Here is a 24,038-nt window from a genome sequence, read left to right as displayed (position 1 = left end):
TATTTTTAGTACAAAACTTCTATGTAACATTGTTACACTGCCTTTCCACGGAGAAATATATATATTTCCAAATCAGGTTAAAAAGGGAAAAATTCTGAAATTTACTTAATTGGGAGCAGGAATTTCATCCCTCTTCGCCCTCACCCTGCTTTATTTTTTCTCCACTATCCTTGTAGACCACCTGACATGTTATTTGATTATTGATGGTCCCTCCGCAACCCATAGAATATAAGCTCCGAGGGGGGGGGGGTTGCTTGTTTTGCCCACTGCTCTATCTCACGCCCTTGAACAGCATTTGGTACATAGTAGGTGTTCAATAAATATTTGTTGAGTAAATGAATGAATCCCTTCTTTCTTCAAGTCCCATGGTTTGGGGACAACCGATGCCCCTGGGTGAGTGTCGTGCCCTGCCTCCGCCGGCATCCCTGACCTGTTCCTGAGGGAAAGGGCAGCGGGCGCACTGACAAAAGCACCTATGCTTCTTCAGGGACCACCCACAGGTTACTGGCTCCCCCTCAGAGCGCTCTGGGATCTCCACATTGGCGTCGGGCCTAGATTCACCAGCCTGCATTAGGATGGTTTCCGTGGCTGTCCCTCCCTGGACAAGGAGCCACTACTGGGAGGGTACCGTGTCAACCTCGACTTTGTATCCCATGACATTGAGTGCAGGCATTCAATGGGCACTCAGTAAATGTCTCCTGAGCAAATAAATGTTTATCTATTTTCATGTACAACATCTAGAACTTTCCCTCAAGCATCCCTCTTGTCCCCGAAGGAATCCTGCCCATTATTAATCCTAAAGAGACATCCCTGCTTCCACTTTATCAGCGTGAGTCTCCTGTCCCCAAGAGCTGGGAAAGCTGAGTGCCCTCCTCCCCCAACCCCTGTACGCTACAGAGAAGCACGGACAATGGCCTGGTTTGGAGAAAGGTGAGGGTCCCACCTGTTTCTTCTTTAAGATCCTGAAAAAATTTCTGATTGAAGATGAAAGCCACGCCGCTAATCTCTTCCACCTTGGCCTCAGCTGTGCTGTTTCTGTTTATGAAGTTGGCGGTGATCGCAATAGCCAGCTTCCCACGGAATTCTTTTCTTCTGAACCCTGTGGGAGGAAACGAGGAAAAGTGGGTCTTTCTTCTGGATTTGGTGTGAAAACTGGAAAAGATTACTGAGAAAGCTATTCTCAGATGGCCCACAGGCCAGTGAAACCAGAACTTTGGATCTAGAGAACAGGGGACAGGCAGAAATGCTGAGGTTTGTCCCCGAGGAGAAAACCCGTTGGAGGCCTTTCAAAGTCAGTGGGATTTTTTCCTTTTCTAAAATTAATAGGACCAATTATCCCTGTTAGGCTTCCACAAACAAAAGGCTAAACTGTGCTTCTCCAATGGGCAATCACAGGGCTCATCCTTTAGAGGATGTGTTAGGCATTGCTGCAAGGTAGTCTCATGACAGACCCATCTGCACTTTAAACTTATACAATTAAAACTACGTTGTCAGCATTTCTCATGTTTTTTTCCCCCCCTTTGAACAGTAGAATTATGAGATTGAATTCCTGTGCAACAGAGATTTTAACAAATTTTCTTTCTACCTCCAGTCCATAGTGACTGGCACTTAGTACACACTCAATAAATGTATAATGAATAGATGGAATTCTAACTTGCAATTATTTTAGTTCAGTGATTAATCGAGGTTCTTACAGTTTTCAATGGTATACACTGAAATCGCTTTTTAATGGCCGTAAGAATTCTGCACCCAATTACAATATGGGTTATTTTTTCCTCCCACGCCGACAGGCAATTCCAGGGCAGCAGCTGGGTGTCCTACACTTCAACTCAATTCTGACACTATCTACTCAGAGATGGCATCAGATCCCACAGGTTAAGGGCTCAGTCCCACCAGATTGCCCTCCACTTCAGATGCCAATTATAAGCCCATGTTGTCACCTGTGCTTCTGACTAACCAGCTATATTGTAGGTTCAAGGACTCCCTCCTTGGATTTGATTAATTTTCTAGAGTGGCTCTCAGAACTCAGAGAACATCTTACTTCCTAAACAACTCGGGAGCAGCCAGTTGGAAAAGATGCTTAGAACAAGTTATGGGGAAAGGGCATGGAGCTTTCACGCCCTCTCCAAACAACGTGTTCACCAACCCGGAAACCGTATCCTTTGGGTTTTTGTGGAGGCTTCATTACAGAAGCCTGATTGATTAAATCACTGGCCATTGGTGACTGAACTCAATCTCCAGCCCCTCTCCCCCTCCCAGGAGGTCAGAGGGTGGGACTGAAAGTTCCAACCCTCTAATCACTTGTTTGGCTCCCCTGGCAACCAGTCCCCTCCCTTCCTTAGGTGCTTTCCAAAACTCTCTTCATTAACATAAACTCGGTGTGAAAAGGAGCTTGTTATGAATAACAAGACACCCATTTCACCCTTATGGCTCTGAATTGATTTCAGGAACCACGGACAAGAGGCCAAATATCATAACAAAAAATGCTCCTATTTGCCCTTATCGCTCAGGAAATTCCAAGGGTTTGGGTAGCTGTGCCAGAAAGGGGACAAAGACCAAATATAATTGCCTTATTATAAACCACAATATCACAGGCAGTTACACAGAGGATCACAAGCAGGTGGTCCCCTTTCAGTGGACCACCTCCTTCTAATCCCCTTTCTTTTTAGCATCTGTCTTTTCCTGTAGTCCTGAACTTCCCCTCCACCCCAGGTACTGCTGTTTACTTTGCTTAATGCAAGGCATTTGTCTTGCTAGCAGACAGAACCATTGTCTTCAGCACCTGTGGGAATTCCCCTCACATTTGCTTACCATACACTGAAGCCTCATGGCGATTCCCAAACTTGTCAAAAATCCCTTTGACTAAAAACCTTGGGTTGGGATTCCCTGGTGGCGCAGTGGTTAAGAATCCGTCTGCCAATGCAGGGGACACGGGTTCGAGCCCTGGTCCGGGAAGATCCCACATGCTGCGGAGCAACTAAGCCCGTGTACCACAACTACTGAGCCTGTGTTCTAGAGCCCACGAGCCACAACTACTGAGCCCGCGTGCCACAGCTACTGAAGCCCGCGTGCCTAAAGCCCGTGCTCCGCAACGAGAAGCCACCGCTATGAGAAGCCCGCGCACTGCAAGGAGAGTAGCCCCTGCTCGCCATGACTAGAGAAAGCCCACACGCAGCAGCGAAGACCCAACGCAGCCAAAATAAAATAAATGAAATAAATAGATATAAAAAAAATAACCTTGGGTTTCTATTCATTACTCCCTCATTTTGATTCTTCATTAGACCTTTGTGGAAATGGTCAAAATGGCCACTAGTCTCTAGTATCTAACTGGGGTGATTTTGCCCCCCAGGGGCCTTTGGCCAAGTGTGGAGACGCTTCTGGTGGCCACAACTGAGGGTGCCGCTAAGCATCCTACAACGCACAGGACAGTCCCCACCACAAAAACTGGCCCCCAATTGCCAATAGTGCCCATTGGGAACCCTGCTCTAGTCTGCTTACCTGGTCCTCAGTTGCTCAAGTGGTTCGCCCCCTTCCTGCCCTGCTTTTCATGTTCACAACGTATCAAACCATCCCTCAAGCTGAGCATGGATCCTGGATTTTTATATTCACACTTACAGTTTTCTAAAACCATCAGAATGGGCTCAAAAATTCTAACAGTACAGCATTCAGGTTGGCAGCTTAAATTTTTTTTGTTTGATATCCGTTATTGAATGCTTGGGTCAGGGGAGTGGGTATGGAAGTGAAGAAAGAGGAAAGGAGCAGCGGGTGTATAGCAGGTGGGAAGTGCCTCAGCTAGGCAGACTACACATCCTGAGTTCTGTGAGATCAGCCCTAGTTTAGGGAGGGTGTTCTGTCCTCATAGAAGGTGCCTTCCCCAGCAGACATCTGCAGCCTGCAGCCCTTGAGCAGGGCAAGCTCAGAAAGCAGACCTGTCCCCAGCCCAAGAGATGCCATGTAGGACCACTCTGTCCTCAACCCAGGGTCTTAAATTAGTACAGCTGGCGCCAATTAGTATAACCTGTGCACCAATTAACCTTGGGGCTGGGGTGGAGGTGATTGAAGGCATTTCTCGGCAATGGCATCTCTTCCTCTCTCAACCTGACTAGATTCTTCCCTAAAAACATGTTAATGCTTCCAAATTTAGAAGTAGAGAGGCACTGTTTTGTCCTTTGACAGTTTGGGCAAAACTTATCTTACTGCCCAGCAGTGAGCGTGCTTTAAAGTTATGAGAAGAGATGGGGTCCTCCTTCTGGGGTATTATATTTCACAGTAAACCAGTACCATGAAGAGTAGGAAAATGGTTCTCTTAGTTGGAAGAAGTAAGTATGAAAGCGCTTAGCACCATGGCTTTCACACTGGCAGATGCTCAGTAAATGTATGTTGATTTTTTCTTTTAATTTCCATGGTGTTTTTCTTTTATAAAACATTTTTACATTTTCCCAGCCCTTATAGCAATCTTTTGAGAGGTTCTATTATCCATATTTTATAGTTGGGAAAACAGAGGTTCAGAAAGAATTAAATGGCTGTTCTCTAAACACTCAGCCTCAGGCATAGCAGGGCAGTCTGGCCTTCTATCAAGACCCCCATCCAGCTTTGGCACCTGCCATCTTGCCCCCCTTCTCCACACCCTTCCTGATATACCCTTTCCCACTCCCATCCCTCCATCCTCAGCCCCAAGAAGAAGAAGAGTCTTCACCTTCCAGCGTGTTCCTGCGGCCATCGGCTCCAATGATGACATCAAACTCAAACTCTGACAGAGGGTGGTCTGCAGGGAGAAATTCTGCCCGCCAGCCAACTTCTGCCAGGACAGAAAAGTGAGATGAGTTGGCAGTGAGAGATGGCAGGACAGAGTGATTACACGCCCTCTGTGTTGGTCGTGAGAAATGGATAATGCCACAGGTATGGGCACCCCAGACAGAGGCTCCAGCGGAAAGACCCAAGCTGTCCAGATTCACACTTGAATTTGGAGTCCTTCTGGCTTTAGCTTCAGTTCAATCCAGGACAAGGTAAACCAGCAGTGCTAACTCCACGCCTGGTTTTACTGGTTTCTATAAAGGGTGGGAGTCTATCCTAACGATCCTCACACCAGTCTCACTTGCACCTTATTTATCTCAACAGATTCTACCACGTTCTCTCTGTATCCCCCCATTCCTTGGTCCCCTCCCATTGCTAAACAGAACTAAAAGCTTGTGCAGGGTATAATGAAACCAGCGTGAATTACTACTTTATTATGCTCAAACGTTCTTGTTGGGCAATACACAGTCTTTTATGAAACCATTTTCAGGTGCAATCTTGCTGGTTACCCATAATTAGGATTTAACACCCACTAGGGGTCTGCGAAAGGTTAAAAGCACACAAGTCTCAAAGTTAAATTACAGCTGCTGTCCTGCCGCAAAAGCCAACAAACATCTCCCCTAAATTCTCAATATTCTGGGCAGAGGATGGGAGAAATCAGAGTTGTAACCTGCATGTGAAACTATGAGGTCTCTGACATGAAGCTGGACCAAAAACTGAAAGCCCGGCCCAGCAGCAGAAGAGTTTGATAGTAAGTAAGATGCAGAGGCATCATGAACAAGCTCTCTGACCACGATGTATATAAAAGATCAGAATTTATATAAATATACTAATAGGAACAAGAGATGAATTACTAAATAAGACATACCCACAATGGGTGAATTCTGTGGTTTGTAAATTATTCTTCAATAAAGCTTAAAAATATTATATACTAAATAATATTTTGAACATTTATTTCATATTTGCTCTAGAAACTTCACTTTCTTTACTGGATTTTAAAATATCATGTGGGTATAATAAGTGTATCCACAGATCTATGTGTGTATACACACAGCTTGAAGAGTATGCGAATGAACTTTATCAGACAACCGAATCTATGTCTTTTTCCTACTTACTACTTAGACTTCATCTGTCAAACTGCTGCCTCGTAGTGACAGGGTAACCAAATTATATGTTAAATACTTAATAACAAATCCCCTGGGAGCTGAAGAGCAAAGCTCAAGTGACAGCAATGGTCCACAAAGGTAAAATATCCGCTGATGAAATTATGCCAAACAGCTCTCAATAAGAATAACCTTAACGGGAACATCCTCTAGGAGCTGCAAATATGATTTCCGTTTTGCAATATTGGATTTCTAGACCGAAAGGAAAATTATACTGTACTTTGATTTTCTTGATCTTCAGGAGGCTCTAGAACCTTCACGAACTCCACATTCACATGGATTTCAACCCCCAATATCAAGGCCACCTTGAACAGGATGAGCTGCAACTGACGAATACCTGAGGGGAAGATATGAACTGTCAGGAGCAATGTCTGAGTGTCTCCTGTATACAGAACACTGTATTATCACTGCTCAATGATTTCTGAGCATAGCAATATAGAGGCATGCCTCATTTTACTGCACTTTGCTTTATTGCACTTCCCAGATATTACATTTTCTACAAATTGAAGGTTTATGGCAACCCTGCATCAAAGCAAGTACTCCCAGTGTCATTTTTCCAACAGCATTTGCTCATTTTGTATCTCTGTGTCACATTTTGGCAATTCTAGCAATATTTCCAACTTTTTCATTATTATTATGTTTGTTATGGTGATCTGTTTTCAGTGATCTTTGATGTTACTATTACAAGAAGATTACAACTCACTGAAGGCTCAGATAATGGTTAGCATTTTTTGGCAATAAAGCATTTTAAAATTAAGGTATTTACATTGTTTTTTAGACATAATTCTGTTATGCGTATACACTGAAAAGACTATAGTATAGTGTAAATATCACTTTTATATGCACTGTAATTCATGTAACTCGCTTTATTGGGATATTCGCTTTACTGCGATGGTCTAGAACTGAACCTGCAATTTCTCCAAGGTATGCCTGTACCAATAACGATCATTACTGAGCACTAATTATGTGCTAAGCGCTCTGTGTTCTCTCATTTAACCCTTACAGTGCTTTCTCATTTAACCCTTCCAGTGGCCCTTTGGGGTAATTATTCTCATTTTATTTGTTTTCTAATGAAAAAAAATTTCTTTTTTTTTTTTTTGGCTTGCTGGATCTTAGTTCCCCAACCAGGGATTGAACCTGGGCTCTTAGCAGTGAAAACGTGGAGTCCTAACCACTGGTCACCAGGGAATTCTCTATTCTCATTTTAGAGATGAGAAATTAAGGCTCAACAAGCCTAAGTGACTTGCTCAAGCTCACACAGGAACAAAACTGGAATGTGGACCCAGATCTGTTTCCAAGACTGTGCTCTAGCTGTTAGGTAATCCTATAATGATGGTGGCTCTCTCTTTCCTGCCTCCTTCCTGAACGGGGCTGTGGGTTTGATAAAATGAAGATGGAAAGAGGCGTAAATAGAGAGACAGCAAAGAGCCAATACGTAAAGTCAGAGGGCAAACGGCTCACCCTATGGGGGACTCTACCTAAGCTCTCAGCCATCCAGGGTAAGGGGTGGGGTGGTGACTCCTCCCCACAAAGCTGGGCTCATGGTTTCCAACCTCCTACCCACTCTCTTAAACTCCCCCAAGGAGTGGCTCCTTGTTTCTCTATTTTGTTCCTGCCACTGAGCACAAATGGGCATGGCTTCAAATACATTTCTGAGAGCATGAAGTTTCAAATTATCTGTGGGTCCCTCTGTATTTTGTGGGCTTCGCTCATTTAACATTTATTGAACAGCTACCATGTGCCAGGTGCCATGCTAGGCCCAGGAGACATGGAACACTGTCTAACAGAGGAAACATGAGTAAACAGAATGGGGCAGGGCTTGGGGGCTGGGGGCAAGGTGGGTTGCAGAACAAGCCCTGAGTGGCAGTCCTGAAAGCCAAGGGAGGAGGGACCAAGATACCAGATCCCATGGAGAGATGAAGAAAATGAAGACTACAGGAGGCCAGGGCACGGGAGGTTGGGAAGCTTCTGGAGAGAATTTCTTTAGCACGGTGGCAAGAAGAAATCAGACCACAATGGAAGGTGGCATGAGTAGAAAGTATAGGCAAAGTCTATGTCGCCTCTTTCTAGAATAAACACTTTGAGATGAAGAAAAGTAATGGGCTCTATCAGAGGACTGGAGGGCAGTGTGAGGTAAGGGCAGGTGAAAAGGAGGGAAGGAAAGCAAGAGGGCCTAGAGTTGGAGAGGAAGTGGCCAGCTCGGCCTCTGGCCTCGGGGTGAGAGGAAGGAATGGGTACTCGGGGAGAGGCGAGGGCAGGAGGAAGGAGAGGGGGCTGGGATGGGGAGTGCCCATCAGCACTGGGAACTGGAGGAGGATGCTGACACAGGACGAGTGGAGAAGTGCGGAGCAGGGCCGAGGACCAGGTCACAGCTGGGGCTGGAGACCATGGTCAGGCTGAAAGGAAGCCCATCAGCTGGGGCTTAAAGAACCCAGCCCACCTCCTGCCTGGAAACAGGCCGTGGGGGAGGCCTGGCCTCTCCTCAAAGTTTCAACGTTCTTAGTCTGTCTGGTTTTGGCACCCAGTAGGTGCTCAGTAAATTCTCCCTGCCTCTCTCCTCGCGGGTATTAGAGCTGCCCTTGACAATGATCACTCTGAACGTTCGAATCTCCATTCCAGAGCCCTGCCAGTGCTTCTGCATGCTGGCATATTTCCAAGGACTAGGGGTTAAATGGGGGCCCCATTAATGAGGCAGTGAGGGGCTCCCGGCCGTCAAGGCAGCCTGGCAGCCTGCGACCTCCCGAGACCTCCTGATGCCCGGCTCTGCCTCTCGGCAAGGCTCGATGGGAAAATGGTGCATAATGTTGTCATTCTAAATTGGTACCAATATACATTCTTCTGTGGGTGGTAAGGAATATCTGGAAAGCTGACACTGCAGCTTTCTGGGCAAATCCAAATTTCTTTCCAATGGACTCTTGGAATTTTCTCATCCCGGAGTGGGAACAAACCCTGGGCCACTGCTGATAAGTTCTCCTGTATCTGACTGAATTACACCCTGTCTGGCTGATAATTCTCTCCAGTTGTTCCCGCCCTAACCCTACACCCTTTTCCCATCAGTGCCTGTCCTCATAAGAACATGGCTCTCAGGGTTCTCCTTCCACTCACTGGTTGAGAGACTGCAGCTCTGAATTAATTCTGGTTTGGGGATCCCGGCTGCTTCTTGCTCACTGTACCCCACTGAATGCAAAGCACTTCCTGAGCACCTACGACCTGCCAGGCACAGAGATAGCACATTTCACACGTGACCTCATTTAATCCTCTCGGCCCTCCTGGTAGGCAGGCATCAATCATATTTAGGGGAGACAAAACTGGGGCTGGAAGCAGATAAAGAATCTGAGCCAAGTCACACAGAAAATGGACAAGACAGATTTTGGACCCAAATCTGTTCAAATGCTTGAACTCTCCCCACAGTATTAACTTCCCTTTTATGAGTCATGATTGCTGTATATAAAATGGCTCAAGACCTCCTCCCTGCAAAGCATGAGGAGGGAGGCTGCTCTTCCAAAGCCTGCCTGCACAGATCTTGCCTCGAGAGGCCCAGGCCTAAGTAACGTCAGAGCTGGAGGCCTCAGTGCTCACCTTGCCCCACCTAAGCATTCAGGGATGGCCCAGGACCTGAAATCCACATTCCCAATTCCTTTTCTTTTCTGGATGAACCCTCATCACGATGGCCTCTCTCTTTTTAAAGTTCAGGGAAACCTGGTACAGGATCTGTCAATGGTGGCATTCCTCTGTTCTAAAACCTGCCCTGGTTCCCCAAACAGGCAACACGGTGTCCCAACTCCTTTACCCAAGAGGTCCCTGACAACCTGGCCCATTGAATGGTTTTATGTGGCTCCCTCTTCTGAGCTCCTTTAGCAAGTCTGATTGCTCTATTAAAGCACACTTTATTACTGACAAAATCTCAGTGAGTTTTCTGAGGGTGCAGACTCTGTTACTTATCTCTGCCTCTGTTTCCCATATTTCATTCATTCATTCAACAGAAGTCTATTGAGCATCTACTATGTGTCAAGTACTCTTTTATGCCCTGGAGATACTCTGGTGAATGAGACATACCATGACCCCTGGCGTCATGGTGCTTCCAGCCTAGTGGGGCACAGCACAGGGCCTGGAATTAAATGTCTGCCAGTTGGATGTGTGGAGCCCCCAGAGACCTGCAAGATGAAATACCCTGGGGTCTCCACAATGTGGAGATATACTCCACCCAGGGTCAGCCCCCTCCCCACATGGGGTGTCACCAGTGCCTCCACTCACTGATATGGTCGATGGAGCCGGCACAGAACTTCCCATAGAACTTCTTGGCTCCCAGGCCTCGCAGGTCATGGATGGTGAAAGGCCAGAGGTGCAGCACGTTGTTCCGGGAGAAGGTGTCCCTCTTCTCCACCACGACCACTTTGGCCCCCAGGTACGCAAGTTCAATGGCAGTGCGCAAACCACATGGTCCTCCCCCAATGATGAGACACTGCAGAGGGGAGAGAGGAGAGAGACACTCAGCAACCTCTAGCCTTGTAGACACAAGCCCCTAGTCAGCAGTGTAACTATGGAGCAAACCCCCATCCACCCAAATCAACCAGTGAGTGCAAACCGAGCACCTGTTAGGACCCGCCATTCATCCACCCAATGTACATTACCTGTGGGCTTACCACACACCAGGCACTGTGCCAAACCCCGTGAGGGACACAGAGGTAAAAGGATTTGGGGGAGGCACAGTAAGATACACGTGAGGTTCAGAGTTAAACTGAACTGGGCTTAAATCCCAGCTCTGGCATTTAACCTCTTAGTTCAAGGTGGATGGAGAGGAGGATACTTTGGGGGAAAGGAGAGAAAAGAGACAAGGATTAGTCTGGAACTAGACGCTGAGAGTCTGAAATGTCAAGCGAAGGAGTATGGTCTTGGTCCTGTAGGCACTGGGGCCATGTGGGCAGAGGTGATAAAACAGGATTCTGTTCAAGTCCCATGGTAGGTCTCAATGGACCCTGTCACGTTGAACAAGACAAGGGTCCTTCCCCAAGGAAGCTACAGCCACTTAGGAAAGAAGGGAAGACACATAATGACCTACCGAACTAGTTACACTGGGTAAAAGTCCTTCCATTCAAATAAAATCTTATGTGCAGCACCAATCCAATAAAAACGGGAAAATGGTGATATTCTGGCTGAGAGACAACCCCGCGCAGCCGCCGGCCCTACTCCCAGGCAATTCCTGAACCACCTTCAAGAGGCAGGAGTTCAACTGGGGGGTCTAACTAACTGGGGATACCCCAGCAAAGTCACAGGGAAGGAGATCTGCACCCACACCCCACTGCTTGACATTGCACAGGCATCTGGAAACATCCCTTCTGCTTGGGATCAAAACTTATCTTAAAAAATGCATTCCCCTTCCCCTCGCTATGTTCCATCATCCAGTTATCACTCATCTGGGGCCTCCAGACTCCCAAAGGGGAACTGCAAATAAGCATATCAGAAGCTCCCACACCACAATCAGTGTGGCTTACTCGTTGGAACCTCCCAGAGAGTTGGTGGAAACTCTGTTAGGGGAAATGAAGTCACCGCTGAGATACAATTCACTCCAGAGACAGGGAGCGGGTATGCAAATCCTTTTGCTTCCTTTCTGGTTGGAGCTGACTGCAGAGAACCAGCTCCCCCAAGCCCAGCTTCCCTCTTTATCTCACACCCCAAAGAGCTCCTCTGGCTCAGACATAGCCAGACCATGACGGGCATTTCAAAGCAAGACTCCAAACCCCGACACTCTGAGGTTGGCTTCGGGGTTAAGTCTAGATTCACTGCATTTCTTTGCAGTTAGCGCATCTTTTCCTGTTTGCTGAGTTCTGTCACTCCCGGGCCAGGGATGGAGTGGGGTGGGAGGATGTGGGGTGAGGAAGGGCAGGAAGGGCAGGAGGGGAGCCCTCCTGCATCCTTCTATCATCCACCAGGCCTGACCCGGCACCGCTCCCGGGGCAAGGCAGGGGATCCCATTCCCACCAGTTGGGGGGCTGCTGTACATTTCTCATGCAAACAGTAGCTGGCGTACCATTTCTGACCCTCCCGGCTAAACCTGAAATCCCACTGATGAAAGCTCAGTTTTCCCACCACCCTGGGCGCCAGCTCATACTTGGGGCCTGAAATTTCAGAGACGTCAGTCATACCCAAAGCAAATACCAATGGGCCTAATTACATAAAGGGAGAAAATTCGGTACAGATGTTATCAAGACAGGAGAGAAGGCTTGTTGGCCAAGGCCAGGCCCGTTCCTCTAGGAGCGCACTTGTTATGATTAACATGGGAACTCGGAGTTCTGACAAGAAGCCGAAAACCGCAGCTGCTACGTGCCTGGGCAGAGGAGCGGGCGAGAAGAGGGCTCCCCTGGCCTGCCCATAGTTGACGCTCTGGATGGCGAGCATAGTGCAAACAGACCACGAACACAAAGCGCTGTGATAAGTCAACCCAAAGGAACTCTCCACCTTTCCCAGACGCATCCGGGCTTCACTGCTAAGGACTCGGTGCCAAGGAACAAAAATTTTTCATTAAAACTCAGCCCTGAGGCCGAGCCCCAAATTAGATTATACATTCCTCCCACAGGCTCTGTCCTTAGTGCTACCCCAGAACTAAGCTCCCCGTGTTATAATTATCTGCATCTGATTCCCAGGCCAGTGTAAAAGCTCCTCAAAAGCTGTCCCTGTGTCCAGTACAGGGCCTGGCACACAGGAGGCCTCAATAAAGAACTGATGGATGAAGGAACTTCCCACACCCTCACGGCCCACCCAGTTCTTGCTGTCCGTCTGTAACCAGGGTGTTCGGTTCACGTCAGCTAGGGTTTATGCCTGCATTTCCCACCCAGGCTGGGGGAGCTGGAGTCTGCCAAGGCCACCAGGATCACGGATGTCAGCAGATCTGTGTGCTCAGGCGACACAAATTTATTACGCAGTGGGGAGCAGGGCAGATCCAACACCAGCAGGAAGTCCACTGTATAGATAAGCTTGGCAGTGCTTAGACCTCCACATTCGTGGAGAGAGACAAACACCACATGGAAAGATCATCTCTTTATTTATCAAAGGGTGGGAAGAGGGGATGAGGGGCCTCACCCACTGTCAAGGCACAGGGCTGGGGCAGCCCCAGCTCACACAGGACCCCCTGTGCCCTCCCAGGGGAGCCCCACAAGCACTACCCACTTCTTGGTGACACGGTGCATCTTCCAACCCCTAGTGGGTAGGTGTGCTGGGACTGGTGCCAGGAATGCTAGAAGGATTGGTCCCTGGAGGGAGCCGCTGAGCGGAGCAGGGGCTAAGCCAGGGTTAGCCGTCTGGAGGCTTGATTTCCACTTCTGAATTCTGCCTCCAGTTTCCTTGGGGGCTCCGTGTGCAGACAGCCCAGTGGGGTGGGGCAGAGAAAGCCAGCACTTGCAGGCAGCAGGCAGACCAGGGTCTGCCATTCACAAGCTCACTCACCCAGGCTCTGCGCCTCACTGAAAAGGATGATTATAGGATCTAAACTGTATCACACTCAGCACTTTCTACTTGCGAGGCACTGTCCTAATCATTTCATGTATTTCATCCTTCCAACTGCCCTAGCTATGAGATAACTGTCATCACCATCTCCACTTTGTACGTGAGGATACTGAGGCATCAAAAAGTTAAGCAACTTGCTCCAGGTACTGTTAGTACCCCCATATTTGAGCTAAGAAATGGAGGCAAAAGAGGGTCAGAAATTGCTCCAAGGTGGGTCACCTAATGAGGAAGTGGTCAAGTTTGGACACGAACCCAGGCAGGGTGGGTCCAAAGCCTGTGCTCTGAACTGCTTGTCTGACCATGAGGATGGACCGCAGGGGGTGTGGTCAGGATGAAGGGAGGCCAGTTTTTGCTCCTTCCCTGCACCCAGCACACGTGGGCCTCCTGAACGGAGCTGTGTTCAGTCTGAGGGCACAGGGCCTCTGCACGGAAGGCCTGAGCCTGTGTCTGAGCTGAGCTTCCCTGGGATGGAAATTTACAGGCTGGACGAAGCTAGAGCCCCTGCAAGTCCTGGGAAGCCACTCAGGCAGGTGCCACGGCAGTGGCGGTTTGGGCATGGACAGTGGCAGCCTCTCTAGTGCCTCTGGAGACCTGGCAGCGAGCTGAGTGACACAAGGTCACGTGTGGTGCCGTCTCCCTGGTAGTGGCAGCCCTCCCGGCATGCCGACCCGCAGGCCAGCTCCCCGGGCAGTGCTCTGGTTCCAGGGACGTGCCCTCACGTTTCCCGGCGTGGCTTCCCAGGCTCACCAGCTCTTAGGGCAGGCCACTTATCTAAACCCAGGCAGGAAGGCCCTGACTGTTACTGGGTTACCACAAGTAAAAACAGCTCATTCAGAATCACAGGACAGAGAGTCATCAGATCCTAGGTGCCTTCCACATGCTAGTCCGGGGGGCCTGCCCCGGGGGGCCTGGCCTCACAGCCTCACAGTGCTAAGTAAGGAGGGCTTACGAGAGATGCAGCCACTTATGGTTCGAGCCGAGGATGGAGACATCTCTGTTGGGGGGGGCCAGACCGGGCTCTTCACAGCAACTTCAGGGCCACTCTGGTGAGGAGCGAACGCTCATCTGACTTGACACGGCCCTGCCCCTGCCCTGGTCTGACTCTCCGGTATCTGGGTCACACCCAGTTATTTCTGGGTAACAATTACCATCACTTACTAACCTCAGAAATTTACAGAGAGGAAATGAAGAAAGATATCCTGTCCTCCCTGCATGCTCTCAAAAAAATAATATGAATTGCTCTGAGAAACATTCCATTCCTCTCTGTCCCTCCCTTTCAGCCTGAGCCGGTCCTCTAACCCTTGTATGAGCAACTGTAACCAGTGACCATGGGGTCTGGATTTTCAGGGACAGTTTCATTTGCAAACATCCTGTCCCTGGGCCTTGTAAGTACACTCAGATTGGACCCCCTGTTTCGGAGTCAGAAGTACAATTATCAAGGCTGTGCTTCCTGCCCCTGGGTGCTGTTCATACCTCCTGTATCTCCCCCCATCTAAGGCATGAGTTCCCTGAATTTCCCCCAGGCCCCCACCAACAGAAGAGATCAGCAGCCCACGACTCCTTTCATTTCAGATGCCAAAGTACGTCATCAACAGTGCCAACTCTGTCCCACCTTTGCACGTGCCTTTCCATCCCATATTGGGAAGAGCAAGAGTAGTGACAGTATTGATAATAGCAGTAATAAAAATCAGAGCTCCCACTTACTGCCTGCTTCTATTGTGCAAGAACTGTGCTAAGCACTTTGTAATACAGGCACCTCATTTCTTTCCTACAATAACCCTGAACCGGGCATATTTGTCGCCATTTGGCAGATGAGAAAATTGGAGTTTAGGAAGGTTAAATGACTTAACCATGGTCACAGGACTAGGTTGACAACTAACCTCGGATCCCAGAGTTTGTACTTGAAATCACGACCCTATATAAATTCTTCCAGGTTACCTTGGGCCTTGTGTGGTAGTGTTGGCATGTTCCCTCCTCAACGAGATAGGTAAGACCATTGAGACCGCTCTGTGGGATGGCAGAGGATGCAAGAGAAGGTTCCTGTTCCCAAACCTCAGGAGGCTGTCTGGTTGGGAACTAGAGAAAGGGAAACAGAGACCAAGAATGCTAGATGGTTTGGGACCACCTGTGGCTACTGGAGACATTTGTGGAAGGGACAGATTTGGTCAAGAAAGGGTACCTCCAGGACACAGCCCATGAGAGAACCCACTGCAATGAGAAGCCCGCGCACCGCAACGAAGAGTAGCCCCCGCTCGCCGCAACCAGAGAAAAGCCCGCGTGCAGCAACGAAGACCCAACGCAGCCAAAAATAAAATAAATTAAAAAAAAAAAAAAAGACCCTACATGACATTGCCCTCCAATTCCCCTTCTGTCTTCAGCTCCTACCCACCCCCTTCCCTCTCTGCACTCCAGCCTAACGGTCTCCCTAAGCACACACAGGGTCTTTTCGCTTTCTTTGCACTCTGCCTGCAACATTCATATATATATATGGCTATTTTATAATACAAAAAAGGGAATATATTGCAGAAAATATATAGGACTAGTTTTATTTTTCTTCATATTAACATCCAGCTTTCCAGCATTTTAAAATTTATTTATTTTATTTATTTATGGCTGTGTTGGGTCTTCGTTTCTGTGCGAGGGCTTTCTCTAGTTGTGGCAAGCGGGGGCCACTCCTCATCGCGGTGCACAGGCCTCCCACCATCGCGGCCCCTCCTGCTGCGGAGCACAGGCTCCAGACGCGCAGGCTCAGCAATCGTGGCTCACGGGTCCAGCCGCTCCGCGGCATGCGGGATCCTCCCAGACCAGGGCCTGAACCCGTGTCCCCTGCATTGGCAGGCAGATTCTCAACCACTGCGCCACCAGGGAAGCCCCTCCAGCATTTTAAACGTTTGTAAATATTCCCAGCATCTACTTGTATATTTTTCCATGATGGATTTTTTTTTCCTGTTTTCAATCAAGTAGCTTTACAATATTTTTTGCAATAGCTTATTATAAAAATTTTCAAATAAATAGAAAAGTTGAAAGCATTTTAGTGCACACCCAAATACCCACCACCTAGATTCTATGATTAGATTTTAGTCTCCTTGCTTTATCATATATCTATTCATCAATCCACCTCTCTACCCATTCATCACTTTAGCTTATTTTTTGGTGCATTTCAATGAAATTGCTGAATCAGTACATTCCTTCCCAAATATTTCAGGATACAAATCTAATTAACTAGAGTTCAATAATTATTAAAGTTCTTCAAACCCTCTCAACATACACAAAAACACACTCAGAATGGTTTAAAGACTTAAACATAAGACATGGCACCATAAAACTCCTAAAAGAGAACATTGGCAAAACATTCTCTGACATAAATCATACCAATGTTTTCATAGGTCAGTCTCCCAAGAAAATAGAAATGAAAATGAAAATAAACAAATGGGACCTAATCAAACTTACAAGCTTTTGCACAGCAAAGGAAACCATAAACAAAACAAAAAGACAACCTACAGAATGGGAAAAAATATTTGCAAATGATGCAACTGACAAGGGCTTAATTTCCAAGATATACAAAATAGTTCACACAACTCAACAACAACAAAACAACCCAACTGAAAAATGGGCAGAAGACCTAAAGAGACACTTCTCCAAAGAAGACATACAGATGGTCAATGGGCACATGAAAAAATGCTCAACTTCACTAATTATTAGAGAAATGAAAATCAAAACTACAGTGAGCTACCACCTCACGCTGGTCAGAATGGTCATCATTAAAAAGTCTACAAATAACAAATGCTGGAGAAGGTGTGGAGAAAAGGGAACCCTCCTACACTGTTGGTGAGAATGTAAATTGGTGCATTCATTATGGAAAACAGTATGGAGGTTCCCCAAAAAACTAAAAATAGAGCTACCATATGATCCAGCAGTCCCACTCCTGGGCATATATGCAGACCAAACTATAATTCAAAAAGATACATGCACCCCTATGTCCACAGCAGCACTATTCACGATAGCCAAGACACAGAAACGACCTAAATGTCCATTGACAGATGAATGGATAAAGAAGATGTGGTACATATATACAATGGAATACTACTCAGCCATAAAAAAGAATGAAATAATACCATTTGTAGCAACATGGATGCAACTAGAGATTATCATACTAAGTGAAGTAAGTCAGAAAGAGAAAGACAAATACCATATGATATCACTTATATGTGGAATCTAAAATATGACACAAACCTATCTATGAAACAGAAACAGAATCAGGGACATAGAGAATAGTCTGGTGGTTGCCAAGGGGAGGGGGATGAGAGAGGGATGGATTGGGAGTTTGAGATTAGCAGATGCAAACTGGTATATATAGAATGGATAAACAACAAGGTCCTACTGTACAGCACAGGGAACTATATTCAATATCTTGTGATAAACCATAATGGAGAAGAATATGAAAAAGAATGTACTGGGTTGGCCCAAAAGTTCGTTCGGGTTTTTCCATAAGATGTTATAGCAAAACCCAAACGAACTTTTGGGCCAACCCAATATATATATGTATAACTGAGTCACTTTGCTGTACAGCAGTAATTAACACAACATTGTAAATCAACTATACCTCAATAAAAAATAAAAAAAGAATACATTATTCAAGTTTTTTCTTTTCAGGTAAAATTTACATACAAAAAATGTACACATCTAAACATACCATTTGCTGTGACAATTTACAATACGTGTTGCTTCTTATAGCATCAGTTTTCTCCCCATCAATGGTCTTTCTTCAGTGGACCTGGTGAGTTCTTGTCCCTGGGCTCTGGTGCTGACATCTTGGTGTACACTGTTATCAGCAAGGAGCTTCTAGTCACAGGGGAGGGCTTGACCAGCCAGCTGCCTTGACTCCCTTTCCTCCCTTTGGGAGAGCAGTAGCCACAGGCCCTTCTAAGACCCCCCCCCCCCAAAAAAAAGGGTGTGGAGGAATCTCACATTCCTTTAGGAGAAATAAGGGAAAGAGCCTTCTGAGACGGGCTGAGTCTAGATATATTCAAAGCTAAAAACTCTAGGGCCAGTTATAATCCATATGTGGGGAAAAAAGTAGAGCTAAGATACACGAACAATCTAGCCTCCAGAAATAGATACACAAGTTCATATTTATCACTTTCTCTCTTTCTTTTTAGTTACTTAGTGAGCGTTTGCTTTTAAACATTACAATGATAATAGCCAGCACTCAAAGAGTCCTTTATTCTCAACAACCCACACCCATCCTGCCAATTTCACAGCTGTAACTTTTAAGTGCTGGAGCCAGGATTCAAACCCAGGTGCCTGGCTCCAGGAATCCTGCCTTTAACCACTGCTCTAGAGACCATTGCAGGGAGTTAGGGAGAGGGAGGTGGCAGGTGAGGAATCCCCACGCCCTCCATTGCTCCATTTCTTAGTGATTTTTAATTCTTTTTCAAGTGTGTCTATCTGACCTCCTGTGACCTCTTCAAAAGTAAGAGGTATGTCTGGCTCACTTTTGCATCCCAAGCAACTAGCCTGACCCACGTTAAGTGTTCAGTGATGATTAGCAAAAAGAGAGGTGAGAGTACTCAGCAAGGCCCTGGGTGGACCAGTCTGGTGTGGTGGCAGTGAGAGCAGCAGGCAGTGGCAGGATCCAGTAGGAAAACTACAGCAATGGCAAGACGCCCCTTCCCATCCAGGACTTAGTGACTTCTGAAAGGGGCCAACGTCATGGGTAACTCAATCCAACGAGAAAGGAGAACACAGGCTGAGTACCCACCTATACTTTCCCAGCCCAGAGAACCCAGCCAGGGCTGCGACCAGCAACTGTCAAAATCCATCCAATGTCAAACATTTCCACTCAACAAGTGCCAAGACTGGGGGCCACTTAAGCTCAGGAGAAGCATCTCCCGATTATCTCACGTATGCCAGACCTGCAGCAGATGATTTAAGTCAACCAGCTCATTTCCGTTGTGAAAGTGGCATTGCTTTTCCCGGTATATAGTTAAGAAACTGAAACTCAGAGAGGATGTGACTGAATAAAGCTGGCATTTGTTGAAGCCTAACTCTGTATCAAGTACTGACCTAAGTGCTTCAGATGTATTAACTTATTCAAATCTCACAACAACCCAAGATGAAGAAACCGAGGCACATAATGGTTAACTGGAGTGCCCAAGGTCACGTCGCAGTGAGGAAGGAGGAACTGGCATTCAGACCCAGGCTTCTAGCTCCAGAGCACAAACTCAGATCCACAATGTTACACTTGCCTAAGATCGCAAGGCTAATAAAAGGCAGAGCCAGGAGTCACTACCAGATCCTTGTGACTCTGGCAGCTGGCTCTTTCTTTTACATTGCCCTCGCTGCCACTTTTCTCCCAAGCGTTAGGGCCCGCTGTCCCTTTCTGGCCCCTTTTCTCTCCCAGGTGAGACTCCTCCACTGGTGCCACCTCATCCTATGACCACTCATGGCCACAGGCAAGGCTGACCCTATCAGGGGGCAGCAGCCTTGTCCCAGGCTGGCCTCTACAGAAAGGTCACTGTGGGCCTGGTAATCGATCTGCATGAGAAGAGGCCAGGCGTTCGTGCCACGTTCACCGACTCCTATTGCTCTGAGGTCAGCAAAGGAGAGACTGTTTACCTGAGCCCAGCAGCTGTTTCTGCAGCCAGCTCAGAGCTGGGCTGAGAGCCCAAGGAGCACAAGGCCACCCCTGCCACTTCACAGCCATATCGGGACCAGCTAGCCACCCCTCCAAGAGCCCTGGCATATTCCCCAAGCAGGAGGCAGTAGGTAAGAATACACCTATGAATATACTGTAAGGATGTGCTGGCCTCCTTCATACTCTCCTTTTGTAGGGTCTCTAGCCCCATAGGTAGGTGCTGAATGAATATGGCTGAGGGGTCTAAGCATGCCTTAGTTCAGGCATGCAAACAGGTAAAGACTTACCAGCCCTTGGATGGAACGTCACCGAGAAACAGCACATATGGTGGCGAAGTAAGGGACAGGTTCTGAAGCTGGCAGGCCATTTGCCAGCTGTGTGCCTTTGAGCACAGCAGCTTATTACACTCATTTCTCTTGACCTCAGTTTCCTCAACCCTAAAAGAGGAATAAGGGTATTGCCTACCAACTACAGTTGTTACGGGGATGGAATTAGTAAACCGTAGAATTGTTCACAAAAGAGCCTAGCCTAGCACAGGATAAGCAGTCAATAAACAGTAGCAACGGCTGACAGCTCCTTTCCTCCCTCCCTTCTTCCTGAGGAGCAGTCCTAGAATGAAATCAGCATTTGGATCCCTAAGAGATGTGGTCCAGTCCATCCAGGGATACGGATGCTGTGATCCCACCAGTTCAAAGGCTGGGAGTGGTTTGCATCCCTTGGGGCAGGCATACTGCCTTTATCAGGGCATCTTCAGCAAGTGGATGAACCTCACTTGTAGCCTGGGCACCCAAGAGGCAGCCGGGCTGCTGTCCCCTGCACCGGCGAGTTGCCCTGTGCCCCCTGAGCTCACAGGTACGTGCACCGTCTGACCTGGAAGGGACTTAAGATCACAAGTCAGTGCGCTTTTTCTGTAAAGAGCCAGATAGTAAATATTTTAGACATTTTTGTCAACCGCTGGCTTAGATCATCCTGTCTGACACTTCCTTCCCCACCGTTGCCTTTCCCTTAGGGGGCCCAAGAAAATATTCATGGGACCCCAGAGGCCATTTTCAGATGGGTTCCCCTTGCTGCTCCTGCTGCCTGGGATGCCCTCCCGCAGATCTCTGCGTTCAGGTCTCAGCCCTAACATCACATTCCTCGGTGATACCTCCCCAGCCCCACCCCATTTAATCCAACACATCTCCCTGTTTATTTTCTGCACAGTGCTTATCACAACCCTAAAGCTCTTTTTTATTTATTAACTAGTTCACTGTGTGTCTCTCCCTCTGGAATGTAAGCTCCACCAAAGCAGGGGCCTTTTCTCCCTTACTCATGCTGTATCCCCAGGGGCCAGAATAGTCCCTGACCCATAGGTGGTGCCATGAAATATTTGCCAAATGAAGAAATGCATAAAATCAAATCATGCCTTTACCCCACATCAGGATGCACACAGAGGCTAACTGAGGTGTCATAGCCAATATTTACTGAGACATTGTCTTAGGGGCTTTACATATATTATCTTATTAAATGAATCAGAAACTAACTTATGAGATAGGAACTATTTTCTCTCCCCATTTCTGATGAAGCTAAGGTCCCACTGCTCAAAGGCATGTATCTGGTAAGAGGCAAAGCTAAATTTCAAACCAAGGGGCCCAAACTTCAAATCTGGGGCCCAAACTATTAACTACCACTGTTGCTTATTTTACCTGGGATTATATCAAGTTAGTATGTACACATATTGTCTGCAGCTGATTAGACATGCTAATGGGCAGTGAAGTGTCTTTCGACTTCTCAAAAGTGGAGGGAAGACAATATTATCTAATATATGCAATATATGGGGCTTTTCTCATATTTACCAATGAAATAGCTAGGCTCAGATAGAGGAAACAACTTCAGATGTGACAAAGCTAGAGGTGACAGCAAATCTTAACATTTCCCAAGGGAAAATCCATCTAGTCAGTTGCACCTTGATCCACCTCCTGGGGGTGGATATACATCTGGTACCCAACCCACAGAAGACGGCTATACAGAAAAGTCCCATATCCCAGTGTGGATCACCAGTGCCAGGAGACAAACCCAAGTGTATGTACGTTTAGAAGGCTATAGCATCTCACACGCCTTCCAGTGCAGGGAACCCCTTCTCACCAGTGTAATACAGTTTTGACTCCGCTTGCAACTGCTACAAAAGAAGTGAGCAAACTTACTCAGAGGCTCTTGACAGCTTCCAAGTGGGTCACTTTACAGTATAAAGTGGCTTGTAATTAAAGTGTTTTCAAAACTGTGAATAGATCACAGTGTCTAGACATTGGGAGACTCCAATGTTACTTATACCATCCTGCCCACCCATGTCTACAACCTGCCAAAGAACACACTATGTTTTCTTTATCAGAGCATCTTTAAGGACATGTTTCTGGAAAGCCTCTCCTCTCAGCCTGCTGGGAACTGCTTGGGAATTCTTTCTGCCACCAAAAGGAAGGCATGCCTGGGCATCTAGGGCACCTGCTCTCTGGAGGCAGGCCTGGACCAGTGGAAGGACTGTGGCATCACCCCTCAGGCTGGCTGAGGAAGTCCACATATGGAAGGTGGGATTTCCGGGATCTGGGTGTACTGCGTCATGGCTGTAACCCTCCAGGCAGAACAAACAAAGTGCTTCCCCAGCTTAAAAACTGCGGGGGCGGGGGGGGGGTTTGGGGTAGAGGGGGAGCAAAGAGGTAGATGAGGTCATGGGTTACGCTCTACTGAACTATTAAAAGGAAAATAAGGCATTTGGAAACCACTCTCCCAGCTCCCTGTAGTACCTGATCCTATCAAGGATGAACCAAGGAGAAAAGGATATCTATCATGCATCTGGTCATTCATTCATTCAGAAAACACTCAAGGAACACCTTTTCTTAGGCATCACGTTGGGTACTAAGGAAATGGGCTAGGAGATGGGCATGTCACATTTCCTGCCCACAGGTACTCCCACGTCAGCAAAAACAAAACAAAACAACAAACCACTGAGGGTTTCTGAGCAAGATGGAGTTCACTAACCACACACAGAGGGAAGAGGAAAGACCAGAGGCAGGACCTGGAAGGCAGCCACTCTCAGGCTGGGTGAAGAGGTCCTGCTAGGTGGGAACGGAGAGGTGGGGTGGAGGAGACATACCTACCCCAGAGAGGTTAACAAATTATAAATTCGGGTTTGAGGGGGTAGAAGGAGGAAGTGACACTGACTCAGATTCTAAGACTGGGAGGGTGGTACCAGTGTGACTAAGACTGAAAGTCAGAAGGAAGAATACATTTAGGGAGTGGGAGGGAAGAGGAAGAGTGAAATTATGAATTTAGTTTCCAAGTTGTTGAGTGTCAGGTATCATAGAAAAATCCAGGAGGCATGGAGAAATCCCAGTAGTTGATCCAGAGAATAAAAGATACAGGTTTTTAAATAATAGTAACTTCTATTTAGTAGAGGTTTACTATGTAACAGGTATGGTACATGTCAATCTCATTTAATCCTAGCTGGAAACCTGTAAAGTGGGTATTATCATTATGCCCATTTTACAGATGAAGAAATGGAGGCTCTGAAATGTTAACTAACCTGCCCATGGTTGCAGGTATCTGACTCCGGCCATTTATGCTCTTTCTACTATGCTGTAGGGCCTCTGATTTTGGAGTCATTGCCCATAAGACAAGACTACATCATCCAAAGTAAGAGTGTCCAATAGAACCGGGTTTCTCAACTTTGGCACGATGGACATTTGGGGCTGCATCATTTTTTATAGTTGGGGGTGGGGACTGTCCTGTGAATTGCAGGATGCTTAGCAGCAACCCTGGCCTCTCCCAACTAGATCACCTTCTCCCCCGAGCATGGCAATCAAAACTGTCTCTAAATATTGCCAAATGTCCCTGGGGAGGCAAAATCGCCACCAGTTAAGAACCACTGCAACAGAAATATAATGTGAACCACACATGTAATTTTAAATTAT

General features: G+C 47.2%; 1 protein-coding gene across 13 annotated transcripts in view; it reads right to left on the bottom strand.

The window, feature by feature from the left end:
* Window positions 1-24,038, bottom strand: part of MICAL2 (microtubule associated monooxygenase, calponin and LIM domain containing 2) — a 231,315-nt gene that overhangs the window by 135,796 nt on the left and 71,481 nt on the right. For all 13 annotated transcript variants that reach the window (XR_014267792.1, XM_082475982.1, XM_082475987.1 and 10 more), the window contains exons 4-7: window positions 10,212-10,419; window positions 6,178-6,294; window positions 4,697-4,798; window positions 944-1,099 (exon numbers count right to left, since the gene is read on the bottom strand). Coding sequence is in view for 12 of the 13 variants with exons in the window: in XM_082475982.1 (XP_082332108.1) it covers window positions 944-1,099; window positions 4,697-4,798; window positions 6,178-6,294; window positions 10,212-10,419 (583 nt within the window). In the remaining variant the exon portion in view is untranslated. The remainder of the gene's footprint in view (window positions 1-943; window positions 1,100-4,696; window positions 4,799-6,177; window positions 6,295-10,211; window positions 10,420-24,038) is intronic.

This window comes from Balaenoptera physalus (genome assembly GCF_965194825.1).
Source record: "Balaenoptera physalus genome assembly, chromosome: 10".
Classification (NCBI taxonomy): domain Eukaryota; kingdom Metazoa; phylum Chordata; class Mammalia; order Artiodactyla; family Balaenopteridae; genus Balaenoptera; species Balaenoptera physalus.
Note: the sequence above shows the minus strand (reverse complement) of the source record. Positions and strands in the feature narration are given on the sequence as shown.